At 39.8% G+C, this 13,986-nt stretch overlaps 1 protein-coding gene across 1 annotated transcript in view; it reads left to right on the forward strand.

Moving 5' to 3' along the window:
• lama2 (laminin, alpha 2) overlaps positions 1–13,986 on the forward strand; it is a 147,484-nt gene that overhangs the window by 62,523 nt on the left and 70,975 nt on the right. The window contains exons 16-20 of the mRNA XM_031861416.1: positions 1,396–1,607; positions 2,060–2,171; positions 2,990–3,103; positions 5,373–5,500; positions 10,135–10,221. Coding sequence (XP_031717276.1) covers positions 1,396–1,607; positions 2,060–2,171; positions 2,990–3,103; positions 5,373–5,500; positions 10,135–10,221 — 653 coding nt within the window. The remainder of the gene's footprint in view (positions 1–1,395; positions 1,608–2,059; positions 2,172–2,989; positions 3,104–5,372; positions 5,501–10,134; positions 10,222–13,986) is intronic.

Below are 13,986 nucleotides of genomic sequence, written 5' to 3' on the forward strand. Positions count from 1 at the left end.
AAGAAGGAAAGGTAAGATGGAAGCAAATGTGTAAGGAAGGAGAAAGGACAAGATGAAACAGAGAGACATGAGGAAGACAGCATGAAACAAGGAAAGACAGAAGGAGCAAGGGTAAGGAGAAAGAAAGAGAAAGGAAAGACTAAAGTAAGGAGGAAGAAAGATACATGTCAAGGAAGAAAGAATGAAGAGAGAAGAGGGAGGAAGGAAGAAGGAAAGAAGCAGAGGAAGAAAAAAAACAATGAAATCAACAGAGTGGAAAGAAGTGTAGAAGGAAGGGAAGTAGATGAACAGAAGGGAAAAAGGAAAGAAAGAAAACTGTGAGATGGATAGTCACAGACCAATGAACTTGTGTTATTTAGAGAAGTGTCAGTCAGATCGGCAGACTGGGAGGAGAGGAGGACAAGTGTCGTCCCTGTCAACAAAAAGCCTCTCCAAATGATGATGATAATCAACCACCTACACATTGTCAACCCGCTTTCTCTCACTTCGCTGTCTCTCTTCAGCCTTTTTCGTTTCTTTCTTCCCCCCCACTGTTTATTCTCTGCATATCTGCAACAAGTTGTGATATTGCTTTGTGTGCGTGGTTTTGTGAAGCCTTGGTTGCAAGTATGTGGGATCTGAATAGACAATAATCTCTCTGTCTTTGTTTGTCCGTACGGCTTTGTTGATTGCAATGTCTTTGTCTCAATACAGCCTACTCTATCAGCCCTCCATCTGCAGAGTTAAAAAAAAAAAAGATGTAAATACCAAGCCTTTCATGACAGCAATAACAACAAATGTACTGCATCTGAAGTTTCTTATTTTGCCTTAAAAAAACAGATGAAAACTTTATTTTATGTCCAAATTCTATTTAAATGCCCATGTATGTTCTTATGCCAGTAGCACAAGATGCACAAGAAACCATTTCCTCTGAGGTGACTTTGTCTTTTTTTTGTTGTCAATCTGCATCTTTTCTTTGTCCCTTTCTTTCTTTCTTTCTTTCTTTCTTTCTTTCCTTCTTTCTTTCTTTGCGTACCTATCTCTGCATCTCGGCCCTGCTGCTCCCTGTCTCTCTATATCTTCTCCCATCTCCTCTCTTTCAGCTAGTTTTTATTTAATGGTTCATTGGTATGGTAAGTTCTCTCTCTCTCTCTCTCCATCAGTAGTTGTCACTCTGCGTTAGCCGCTATATACCATTGATCTGTTCTCAACAAGAGATAGTCAGGTACCAGGCCTCTCAATTCACTTTGAATTCAGTCCATTCTAAATGTCAATAGAAACTGCAGCTCACGCCTATGCTCTTTTTCTCATACTGTGTTCATGTTGTGGAGGATAGCCACTGTCTAGATTTATGGAATTAAAAGTAAACTTCAACAAAAAAAGTTAATACAAAATGTTTTCTTCTTTCTCTTCCAGGGAGGCGGGATCAAGATTATTGACAGACGGTTTGGCCAGCCAGTGTACCCGTCCTCGCCAAGCACCAATCGCATCGCTCTCCTTCCAGAGAATTTCCTGGTTTCAGAGAGCGCACAGCCGATTAGCCGGAGGGATTTTCTGTCTGTGTTGACCAGCGTGACCAGAGTGATGGTGCGGGCCTCTTATAGCACAGAACCCAGCGCTGTGTACAGGTAGAAACACACACTTACACTCACACGCTTTACACTTTACACAGCCATTACACAATGCTCCAAAACTTAACATGTTAAGTATTGATACGTAGCAAGAAATATAAACTCTCACCAGCTTTAGAAATGAAATATTGTTTTTCGCTTCATGAAACAAAAACAACTTGCCCAGAGTTGAGTCTCTCAGGCAGCTCTTTCTTTTAGCCTGTGAATAACCCTACTTTAACCTTATGTAACCAAAACATAAAGGTGGCAGTTTAATTGGTGAATCTAACTGTTGTCTTGGAGGAAATTCTGCATGAGAGAATGAACTCTGCTCATAAAAGTTCTAAAAGCCGAATCAGCCAAATAGCCTTTAGTGGTAAGTGAAGGCACATGTTTAACTATACAACTATATAACTACTTATGTGTGTGTGTGTGTGTGTGTGTGTGTGTGTGTGTGTGTGTGTGTGTAGACTCCACTCATTCTCAATGCAGGTAGCTAATCCCTCTGCCAGAGGAGAGAGGAAAGCATCAGCTGTAGAGAGCTGCTCTTGTCCTCCTGGATATGCTGGAACTTCCTGTGAGGTAAACACAGACACACACCATCTGCGACTTCAAACCGTACTCTACAATAATCAATAGAAAATAAACCACTTTCTTTTACAGATTAGATCAAATGGATTTATTTATAGTTTCTTTATACTTATTTATACTTTTCAAATTAAACTCAACAATCACAGTGTCTGTAAGTGATGAAAAAGTACTGTTTTCATGTTTGCAAGACAGTATTAATAGTATAACAATAATGCAATGGTATGAGGTATAACATAAGCTAAATACTGTATATCTCAAGCACATCTTAAGTCTTTGCAAGTTCATTTTCAATCCAATAGGGAAATTTGTTTTTAGGAATAAAAACCTGTGAGAAATACATGAGATTTTAAGCAAATGAGCAACATCAGTATGATTTATTATATTTTGACTTCAGTATACCTGATTCCTAAATGTGTTACATTAAGTATTACATCATTGATTAGAGGATCATCCACAGTTCTCTTTGAAAGGCTCTTAAGCAAAGCTGAACGTCAAACCAGTGTTTGGTTTCAGAATGCAGCTGACTTACTGTTGTTCGAATCTTGACTGACGCACAAACACTCATACACACATTGGGTTTTCAAACTCAAGCATACGAACAGACATAACCACACACAGAAGCATTCACGGTGTAACACAAATAATGCACACACAACCCCCCACACACACACACACATACACATACAAGGTGCTAATCAGAGGATCACAGGGTAAACGCGCCACAGTAGCTTAAAGACTCTGTTTCTAACTGTCTGTCTGTGTGTGTGTGTGTGTGTGTGTGTGTGTGTGTGTGTGTGTGTGTGTTACAGACGTGTATTCCCGGGTTTCGGAGGGTTAACGGGAATCTGTACAATGGTGTGTGTGAAGCTTGTCATTGCCATGGACACGCGTCTGAATGCCACGAGCTCACCGCACACTGCCTGGTAAGATGATCAATGAGTTGATTACGACACTTGTTCGTCTGGTGATCATTTGGTTTCAATCAGTGCTCAAAATCACACAGAACTGATGTACTCTGATGGAAAAAATGACAAAAACGTCTCTTTTTCCAGGGAAGTACCAGACATCAAGTTTTGAGGGCAGCAAATTTAAAAACTTTCACGAAAAAGCTTTATCACTTTTGATGTTTACAGAATGTCAAAAGATAATACCAAAATGTGCAGAATGTATGAATTTACAGCAGTATTGCCTGTATTGTGATTGTACTCTACATATTATTCACTGTAATTTCCCTTTAACTCATAAAGCCGTCAACCCAATTCATCATCATTACATTTACTGGAAAATGTAGTGATGTCTTTAGATCACTAATAGCAAGGGCAGCAAAACAATCGCTAACCGGCGTGGATATCCTGCAGAAGCTTAGAAATGGGACACCACCCAACCCTCAATATCAGTTTATGCCCAAAACACAAATCAGAGAAGAATTTATAGTTCACTGAAACCACGATGTCTCATGTAAAATAATACATATTGACTGTATTATTTTTAATAGTGAAGTTAGAAATCACTTCACCAATACTATTTCCTCGGAACCACCATCTAGTGGCCATCAGAGGAACTGCAGGTGAAAAGACTTGCACCCTGGCTTCACCCAAACACCCAAACAATTTACATACACATTTAAGTATACTGTAGAGACACACACACACACACACACACACACACACACACACACACACACACACACACACACACACATATACATGCCCACCTGCTCATGTGCATCATTCTGCACACACACATTGTCATTCCCCAGTGTACACATTGCCTCAGGCTTAAGCTGTCAGTTAGTATCAAACTAAATATACACACACACACACACGCACACACACACACACATAGAGCTGTGGGTTTTGTATTATCATCTTATGTTTTATTATAGATGAGGAGGATGCTGGGATATGTCGGAGAGAGAACACACACTCCAGACAAAGACAGACAGACGACGAGCAGGATGTCTCTTAGTCCCTCACACACGCACGAACACACACACACACACACACACAGGCACAAACACTGACATGTCCATACACAGTGACAAGCAGACAGACAGATGGACACACACTCCTTCCCCTAGGAATGTGTTATCTGGCTGTAGTTGAACGACTGACTGATGCTGCCGTGGCCATGAAGAGACATTTGATCTGTAAAGGAAAAACAAACATGTAGATTTACACACAGCAGCTACATGATAGCAACTCTTGTTGGAGCTGAACTTATCAAAACAGGGATTTGTTGGCCCAGAAATGAAAAGAAAGGACAACCTGATTTCCCCAGTGGGAGTAACACAATTTCATTTTACAGTAAGTAGTAAAATGATCTTAAACCGAAATATTTAAATACAGAAAACTGGACTCGTAGTGTTGTTGGTTTTATTTTCATATTGAATTACATTTGTTCACAAAGAGAAAAGACCAATAATACACCAGTCACAAAAGAAAGAATAATAATATAAAATAATATTCAACAAATAATACTAAAAATAAATAAAAAATGGATCATTTTGAACAGCTTTGTAGGAAAACGTTCACGTTTGTGAATGTACCAGCACACCGTTTGTCGTCAGCACGAGTAATCGATACCAATACTCACATGTGTTAACAGGATTGTGAGGGATGTTGTTGCGTCTTTGGTTGAGGATGTACCTGTGAGTCATATGTGCTTGGTTACTATGGGAACAAAATGTGATGTTAATCCTGAACCATATCATTAACCTTGACCTCGTTGGGATTGTTCCTCCTGCTGCTTGACAATGATTTAATGTGACAGCTTTATTTAATAACAACAGTTTTGTTGTGCCACCGAGTGTCTGCTCTTCTTATTGCAGAGCTGTAACCCTTAGTTTCACCAACCTCCAGCAAAATGTAACATGAATTACTCTCAGGTCTGTTGTTAGCTGTTTGGTTGTTGTTTTTTACGCTAAAGATGATGTAAAGTTATCATTTTTGAGGGTTTTTTCAAAGTTTTTCAAGAAAAGACCACTTGACTGACTAACCTGAAGAACATTTGAAAAGAAGACCTACACATTTAATGGTTTCTTATCTTCCTGCTTCCTGCTTGGCGTGTTGAGATTTCCATCAATGCGGCAAAATGACACGAAGGTTAACTCTAAAAGTGACATTTTTTTTTTTACAATCACTTTATTTATTTTCCTGATATAGATTACTTTAACCTGTGTATCTCTTCCAGGACTGCTCCCACCACACCACAGGCCCACACTGTGACTCCTGCCTACCTGGTTATTATGGCAACGCCACCCGAGGGTCACCTGCGGACTGTCAGCCCTGCGCCTGCCCACTCAATCTTCCAAGTAACAAGTAGGTTATGAAGACACTGGGGTTAATGGTGCCATGGAGGGCACGGTTTAATCAAACACTTCAATCTATCACTGCTGACCCCTCAGCACTGTGGCCCCTATTCTCTCTTTTTGACCCGCCTCTTCATCATGTTCTCATCTCCTCTCTTGATACTCGGGCTACACGTTTTTGTCCCTAAAGGATATCGCCAGAAATCGAGGCTTCATCACTGTGGGCACGGATATAATTGTAATGACATGAATAGAAATATCATCTCCACAGGTCCAATAGAAGCATCAATTTAAATGGAGAAACATCATCCCTGTGGGTAGAGATGTCGTCATTGTTGGCAGAATCAACACAACTGCAGCTAGAAACCTTAACACAGTAGAAACTCAAGTCTCATGCAAGTAATTAAGGTATTAAAAAAAAAACACCCGAGCTGTGCTTGCTTCACAGTCTCAAATCACGGTTGTTCAAGTAACAGCAGGTATCTGCTGAAAATATAATAAAAATGCTATCGGCCCACTTGAGAGGCATGTGTTCGGGACCTGATGGTTCATGCAGGAAGAAAGAGCTTTTCTACTTCATTGCATCGTGGTCCACCTGTGCCAAGCAGAAGTCATCTTATTGCTGCCCTTGTTGCTGTTATGTTTGGTGTCTGCCCCATGCTGGCCCAGCGGAAGGTTATTGTTGACCCTGATCAACTTTAAACTTGGAAACAGTGACAAGACAGTCTCACAGCAAGGTCCAATTAGTAGCTGCTGTAATCTCGATTCTTCTACCCTCACTATGTGTGTAAGCTCAAAGTTATTATACAAGCTTAACACCCTACTAAAAATGTAATGGGTTAAATAAATAAACCCTTCAAGTCTTTAATGAAAGCACTTGTAAACACTTTGAAAACAGTATTGCACAACACATAGAGTTACAAATCATCAAATGAATGTCATGCCAGGGAGAAACAAAGCCAAAGAGCAACATTAAAGGGAAACTTTTGTAGTTTTTAACCTGGACTAAGTGACGAATGGAGAAAACTATTTTTTAAATTGGTCCAGAGTGAGAGCGCTGCAGCTGCATAATGGGCTGCAATGTAATGCTTTGGTGCAATCCGTAGCATCAATGCTATTTCCACCTAAAGTGCTTGTTTTTTTCCCACTGACAGGCTCAGATTGTTTTAATAAGTGTCTGACAAGATTAAGGATAAGGACCCTACAGAGGAATACAATATTTGTCTTTACCTTTTGCTTGATCCAGTCTGTCTGTTACTGTTATTAATGTGGATGAGGCCTAAAGACTGTAGCGAGATTTCAGAACGAGACTTCTCTTTGAGCAAGACTTGGTTAGACACGATAACAAACAGACCGAATCAAACGAAAAGTAAGAACAGTGTTTTATTTCTCTGTAGCGTCCTTTCAATAATGTTGTCAGACATTATGGAACTATCTGAGCCTGTCAGTGAAAAAAGCAAGCACTTTTAGTTGATTTGCATTTACAGTGCGTAATTGCACCGAAGTGTTACGTTGCAGCCGACTGTAGTGCTCCGGCTAAAGACTGGGCCAATTTCAAAAGTTGTTGAACACAAAACACATAGACACAAACACAGGAAAATAGGCTCCAGTTTGTAAAATATCAAAGTTACCCCTTAAATCTAGGAAGTATAGTACATCAATGAATCTAGTCAACGTACACAAGACATCCAAAGTACAAAGATACCAGTTAGCCCCACAGTAATTCAACTGGTACTTGAGATGCTGCTTAGTTGGCAGTAAACTGACCGCAGAAAAACTGGACTAACACACCTACAGATAATGCTCCAACAATGTTGTTATTATTTGTTTGGTCACAGATTTGACTAAATGGTGGATGTCAGAATACCTTGTTGGAAGTTTTTCGAACAGAAAGTTAATTTGATGTTGTCATAAGTACAACATATACTACATACTGGTTAAATTCGATATTTATCTCTATTTCTGCTATCATAGATCTGCATTATCTCCAAATGACCAGAGAGGGATGCTGTGTGTTTGGTGCACAGATATGTCACCAGCATCACACACGCACACATAAACTTATACACACACATATACACAGGCAGCAGCAGCTGGGAATCTTCAGGCAGACACAACACGTCATGTCCAAAATTCTCAGAGCTAAAGAAAGATGCAACTCTCTCTGTCTCTCACCTCCCCCCTTCCCTACCTCCCCCTAAACCCCCTGCAGTAATAATAGCTTGAAGGTGTGCCGTGCCTTCCAGCCCCTCAAATAGCCATCTAGTCCCTTATGTTCACTGTAGCCAATCGCTCAAATAGCCAGCCAGCCAGTCAGACTGCTCCAGTTAGCCGTAATGTTTAAAGTGGTGTCCGTATTAGTTTGAGAATGGGAAGGACGGTGGCGATTTACAGCGAATCGTTAGAAATCAGTTTAGTCATGGAGTGCTGTTCCTCTTTATTTACAGCAACGTTTTTTTTAAATCGGTCTATTTGTCTGTCCATTAGATCTAAATCTACAGAACAGATTTTAGAGAAATTTATTTAAAGATCCATAAAAGCCTTAATCAGTTATGTCCACACAGATCTACTCTTTGATTTAGATTTTTAATAACTATGTTCATCACAGTTCTTACAAAACCACCCAGTCTCTCTTTCTTTAATTATTTTTGTTTTCAATATTTCCAACAGGTAGCCAAATTCTTGTAGTCGTGATCTATTTTAAACCAAACACTTCAATGTACCACTGGTGACCCGACAGTTGTCTTTCACTCTGTGGCCCCTATTCTCTCTCTTCGACCCGTCTCTTCATAATGTTCCCCTCTCCTCTCCTGACACTCGGACTACATTTTCTCATCTTTTTAAGAATATCACCACAAATCGAGGCTTCATCACTGTGGAAACGAATATAATTGTAATGACATGAACAAAAATATCATCACCACAGGCAGAGGCATCAGTATAAGTGGAGAAACATCATCCCTGTGGGTGGAAATGTCATCACCGTTGGCAGAATCAATACAACTGTGGCTAGAAATTAACACAGTAGAAACTCAGGCCTCCCACAAGTAATTTAAGGTATTTAAAACCTTTTATCATGCTGTGGCGGCTTTATTGTCACAAATCACGGGTGTTCAAGTTGCATCAAGTTTCTCCTAAAAATTCAATTAAAAAAAGCTAATGAATAATTTCTGAAGGATGGAAAATACTGTCACATTTTACACATGAATTTGATCTCAATCGCTTGGATTCTTAGCAAACCTGTCAGAAATACACCTATATACATATTCAAAATAAAATGAAAACACAAATGGCTGACATCTTCTCCAGGTGTAAGCACAGCAGTCCATTGGTTACTTTTAAACCATGTCAAGTATGGGCAAACCCACACAAACTGTATCTTGTTTTAAGTATAGATGACGCTGCAGCAACATAACAAGCAGTCATTCTGTGGTTTTAGTCTTTGTCACTTGACATTTGCCGAATGAATCCTTGTAAAAAGCCTCAATTCTCCCAGGATTTCGATATTCTCAAAAAATTCGGATGATTGTCTATTATTATTTGTCTTTTGATGTAGATCTGGAGCAGATGTAGATTAAAAGATTCAAATGAGTTCTATTATTAGAGTAACTCATTTGGATGATTGTGCCGCCTTGGCAGAGGCTCTTTCCAAGTGATTTCCGGTGGTGTCTCAGTGTTGAATCAAGCCTTTTATGCTCATTTGATATTTTGTAGGTTGGTCATTAAACTTATCTAACAACCTTTGCAATACTGTTTATATCCCTGGTTATAAAAGGCTGTTTTAGGCAATGTTTAAATGTGCTTTACGGTGATATTTGGATGGTTGGAACAGTGTGATTCAAAATTGCATGTACCATGATAGTAGATTATATCCATTTGACCCTCTCCTAAAGTAGCATCATATAATTTGGAATACAAGTGAACAATGTTCTGGAAGTACTGCATATGAATGAAAGACATGTATAGTACAGTTAAGAAGTAGTTTCTTTGCAGCAGCAGCAATGATGTGATGTACTCTACACATGTTCTTCAGTCACATCATTTCCTCCAAACAACATCTAGAAAGGGCAGTACTACAGCACCTTGACTACAGCTGGTTTCATAAGACCTCCTAGGTATAATTATAACCTAAGACTTTTGATGTTCACATGCACTGGCCAAATAAGTTTATTTGTAACACAGTGAGCCAGCTTGCAGTTAGCGAGCCAGCCAGTCAGTCAGCCAGTGAGTCAGTCTGGGACCTGGAACCCGAGCCAGCAGAACTATCTATAGTTTATGGAAGTGGGAGGGTGACAAAACGAGGGTAAGAGACTATCGTTTTACTCTTTCCTGCTCTCTCTCTCAGTTCATTGAAGTTACAGTTCGTAGAGAGAAAGAGTGTTTTCATTTTCAGGAGTGTGTGGAAGTACAGAGGCGTGGGTGTGCGAGAGAGAAAATTAAGTGCGTGTGTGTGTCACAAAGTGTGAATGTGAAGATTGTAAAGTGAAAGTAGGGAGTGTATGAGGACACAACAATGGCCTTAACTCGCCTCTATTCTCTCCTCTTCCTCCTCTTCCTCCTCCCTCTCTGCACACTGGGACAACGCTACCGATTACATCAACAACTTCAACAAAAACAACAACATCATCCTGGCAACTACGACAGTTTCAGCCCCACCTGCCACCTAGGTGAAGAAGGGGAGTTGCTGTGCGACCAGTGCCAGCCTGGATACACAGGACCACGATGTGACAGGTAACACACACACACACACACACACACACACACACACGAAAAACACACACACACACACACTGAACATCAAAAGCTACACACTGATTAAAACACAATTATGCTTAAACTTCATGCAGTTATGTTGAATTTACTGGCTACAAGCTTAATTTAAAAGTGTCTAAAAGTTAATTATTCACTAAATACTTCAATGTTTATCAAAACCTGGAACTGCACGTCCTTAAGTCTTGTGAGTCCAGATCTGTTTTATCAGTCTACCAGTATTTAAAGAACTTATGTTTCATGCAGCATCAGAACAGAACTATCTTTTTTACCTTTTTGCAATCATTTTGAATCATTCCTAAAAATAACTACTTGGAAAATTCCCAAATGCCAACAGAAAGTGCTGCTTATTGACCATGATTGAGTGCTGTATGTCTCATTGTCCATCCAGCTTTCTGTCCACAGCACATTTATTAGCTAAGTGACATTCTTGTTCCATTGGCTGTGAGCTTCTTCACCAACCCAGGACTAATGAGAAGTCTCTCTGGATGCTAGTCTTGTTAAAACTCGAGGCTGTGCTGCCATGTGGTGACGCGGACTGAGTAAATATAGTATTTTCACCATGCAGGCTTTACTGAAACACATTTGAACCAAAACTGCCCACAGCTGAATTATAAGTTAGTATTCAGTGTATTTATTATATATTATATTATATAGTCCATTTTGAAAAACATAGTTCTTGTTGTAATTACTGTGCAAAAATGTTGCAGTCAAGTTAAACCTTGTAGCTCTGTAGTGTTTTATTGAAATGTGCATGTGTGAGCTGAGGTGTGCATGTGTGAGGTCAAACGGCTTGATACGCTTTCGTAATGTTTTCTTTGTGCTTTACTGCATAAATGAGTAAGTGACCTCGTACAGTTCAAATTTTTCCGGGCGAAAGAGGAATGTTTTTTCTGCTTCTGCAGTCTTATACTGTATGAAGGTCTTCTGTGTTTGTCAGAAATGTATCAAGTACAGTATATGTACCACTTGCACTATCGCTAAGTCATAAGCTATTCATGAAAACAATAACATCTGGTGGTGACTCCATAGAATCAACTCTTTATGCTTCTTTTGCATTTGTGAGAGACACATATTTCTCTCTTCAAAGGGTTGTCTTGATTTTCCTATGGTTGGCATTGAAGGCAACATAAATAGTGTGCCAAGCACTGGATGATATTCCTTCTACTATGATGTTTTCATCCTTGAATTTTCTCTGACTGAAGTTAGAATTTCTGTAGAATTGTGCATCGCCTCCTGTGCAAGGTGTCCGTTTTCCTCGCTGAGCGTAGCAAATGGAAATGCTTTCCTGAACTGGTTACAAGTTCAATTTCTATGTTATGGTATCTAAATTGACAATTATTATAGGCATGTTATTCTCAAGGATTAATAATTGTGTTTCAAACAGGTGTTCAGTTGCCCATTATCCAGGCCTCTGTTGTGTGTTGGCAGTTAAAAAGAGAGCTGCTGGTGGACACGGGGCTCACAGGGCCCTCAGCTCGCTGCCATGCATAGTCTACATGCTTCGCCATGCTGTCCACAGCACAATCTCTCTGTCTGCCTCTTAGTCTTTTTATAAACATCATTTGCCAGTGGAAAACAAACTGACTCATTATGAGTCTATTTACCTTGTCTCTCACCCAACCAGTACAATTTGACTGCTCTGACTTTCTTCCTGAAGTCCTCCCATGTCCATCCTTGAGTGAGAATGTGTGTTCTAATGGAACCGGATGGGATAAAGCCCTGATAATGATCCGACGGCATCATCAGAGACACTTTTTCTTAATTAATGGTAGTGTTTGTTTTGGGGAGATTGTGTTCAAAATGTGTATGTATGCATGTGTTTGTGTGTGTTTGTGTGTGTGTGTGTATGTGTGCAGGTAATTATATCTGCGTCTTTGAATATACAGAACGCATCTGTGTATGTATGTTCTTGTGGTGGTGCGTGTGTGCTGCTCAGATGCCGTATGGTGCCTCCAGTCAGTGAGAGAGGACAGCTGGTAAACAACAAGGAGAGAGAAAAAGAGAGGCTTGCATTGACTCAGAGCATATAGGAGCCGACATAATGTAAAATAATATCTTCTTACAAAAACAGTATTAAAGAGGTAATCAGCAGTTGGTTGTTTCTTGTTCTATTAGTCTAATTGATACCTGCTATGCACTAACTGCCATCGCACTTCATTATCTACAGTGCTTTTGTTGCTGTTAATGGTAATTAATTGTAATGTGCCAATTTGTCTGTATTATGGGCTTAAACAAAATAAGATGCTCCCTTCCCTCGATGCTAATAGACTACTCACTGCAAAGCAATTCTGCTTTTCAATTTCCTATCCATAAACAGCCCTTTGGAATTTACAAGTAAGTCCGCTAAAACATTTAGAGTTGTGAGCAGTTTTTTAGTGATTTCAAGGGTTTGCCAGTATATCCAGATGTAAATGGCCTTTGAAGGCATTTCAGATTTTACACATTTGTGTTTCGTGACTCACATGAGGCACTCCATTAATCAATCTTTCATCTAGAAGACACTAGTAAGCATTGGAGATGGTTGTGATTATTTTTTAATGTTATTATGTGTGGTCATAATAACGTCACCAACCTTTAAAATGACATGGCGGGTGGGAGGGGAATTTATTCAATTCACCCACACATTAAACACATTAGTGGTCATTGCAGACACAGCTGGCCGAGATCGGTACTCTACTGAGTGCACCTTTCTAGTTCTGTTAAAGAAGGTTACAGTTACAATCTGGAAGGTCTTAGGTCTTAGGTGATCACATGGCGATAAGCGGTAATTGCAGGTGTGTTTTTGATCTCACATGCCAGAGATCTAAACAGTGTCGGGCATTTCAGCTAATGTCACCACAGACTCTCTGTTCGTAATACTGTAAATTACATTGCTTTCATCAATGGGTCATAAGCTTAATCAGCATTGTGTCACGTCGTTCGGCGTTAGATAGTGACTTAACAGACATTATTTAAATGAAACTCTTTGAGTTTATTACTTTAAGGACTTCAATATAGAGAGAAAGGGAAAGACAGAAATTAGAAATGGCAGTTTTATGAGTAAAGTGCTGATACTTCCATAGCTCCACTAACTGACTGAATGCAGCAAGTCACGGTTGTACTTTGAATGTATTGAGATTCAAACCTGCATGAGGGAAGTGCTTTGGCAGCCTCAAGTGGCAGCAGTGTTGACTATTGGAAATAGTAAAAGTTATTCATACTGAAACAAAAACAAGACATTATTTGATCTCATTTCCCTGCTGTAATGCACATACATTTAAAAGTAAATTGCAAAATAACACCAAGATGTGTATTTATACGAAAGTCCCATTTTACATTCTAAAAATGACTTGCCCCAATTTCTGCTTTCAACAGGAAATATACAGTAGCACTCAGAGAGAGCAAGTCGATCTTAAAATGCTTTGAAAGTTGTGAAAAAAACAATGTACGAGCGAGGAGCAGAGCCTGTCTTCCCCTGGCACCAACTCCCCATTAATAACCCTAAAAATAACAGAAGATATCTTTTAGGATCCCAGCCCCTCTCCTCCCCCTGTACCTCTACCAGTTGTGCTCACCGTCCGTTTCCTGTACCCTCTGAAGACTTTGACCAGGTGTCTGACCCCCCAATATATCTCCTTCAAACATTCGAGACTCTCAACTAAAAATACCTTCACTTCCTCTTCAAGCCTAAGTGACGACACACACACACACACACACACACACACACACACACACACACACACA

Source organism: Anarrhichthys ocellatus, unplaced genomic scaffold (genome assembly GCF_004355925.1).
Source record: "Anarrhichthys ocellatus isolate YVR2014 unplaced genomic scaffold, GSC_Weel_1.0 scaffold25, whole genome shotgun sequence".
Taxonomy (NCBI): Eukaryota; Metazoa; Chordata; class Actinopteri; order Perciformes; family Anarhichadidae; genus Anarrhichthys; species Anarrhichthys ocellatus.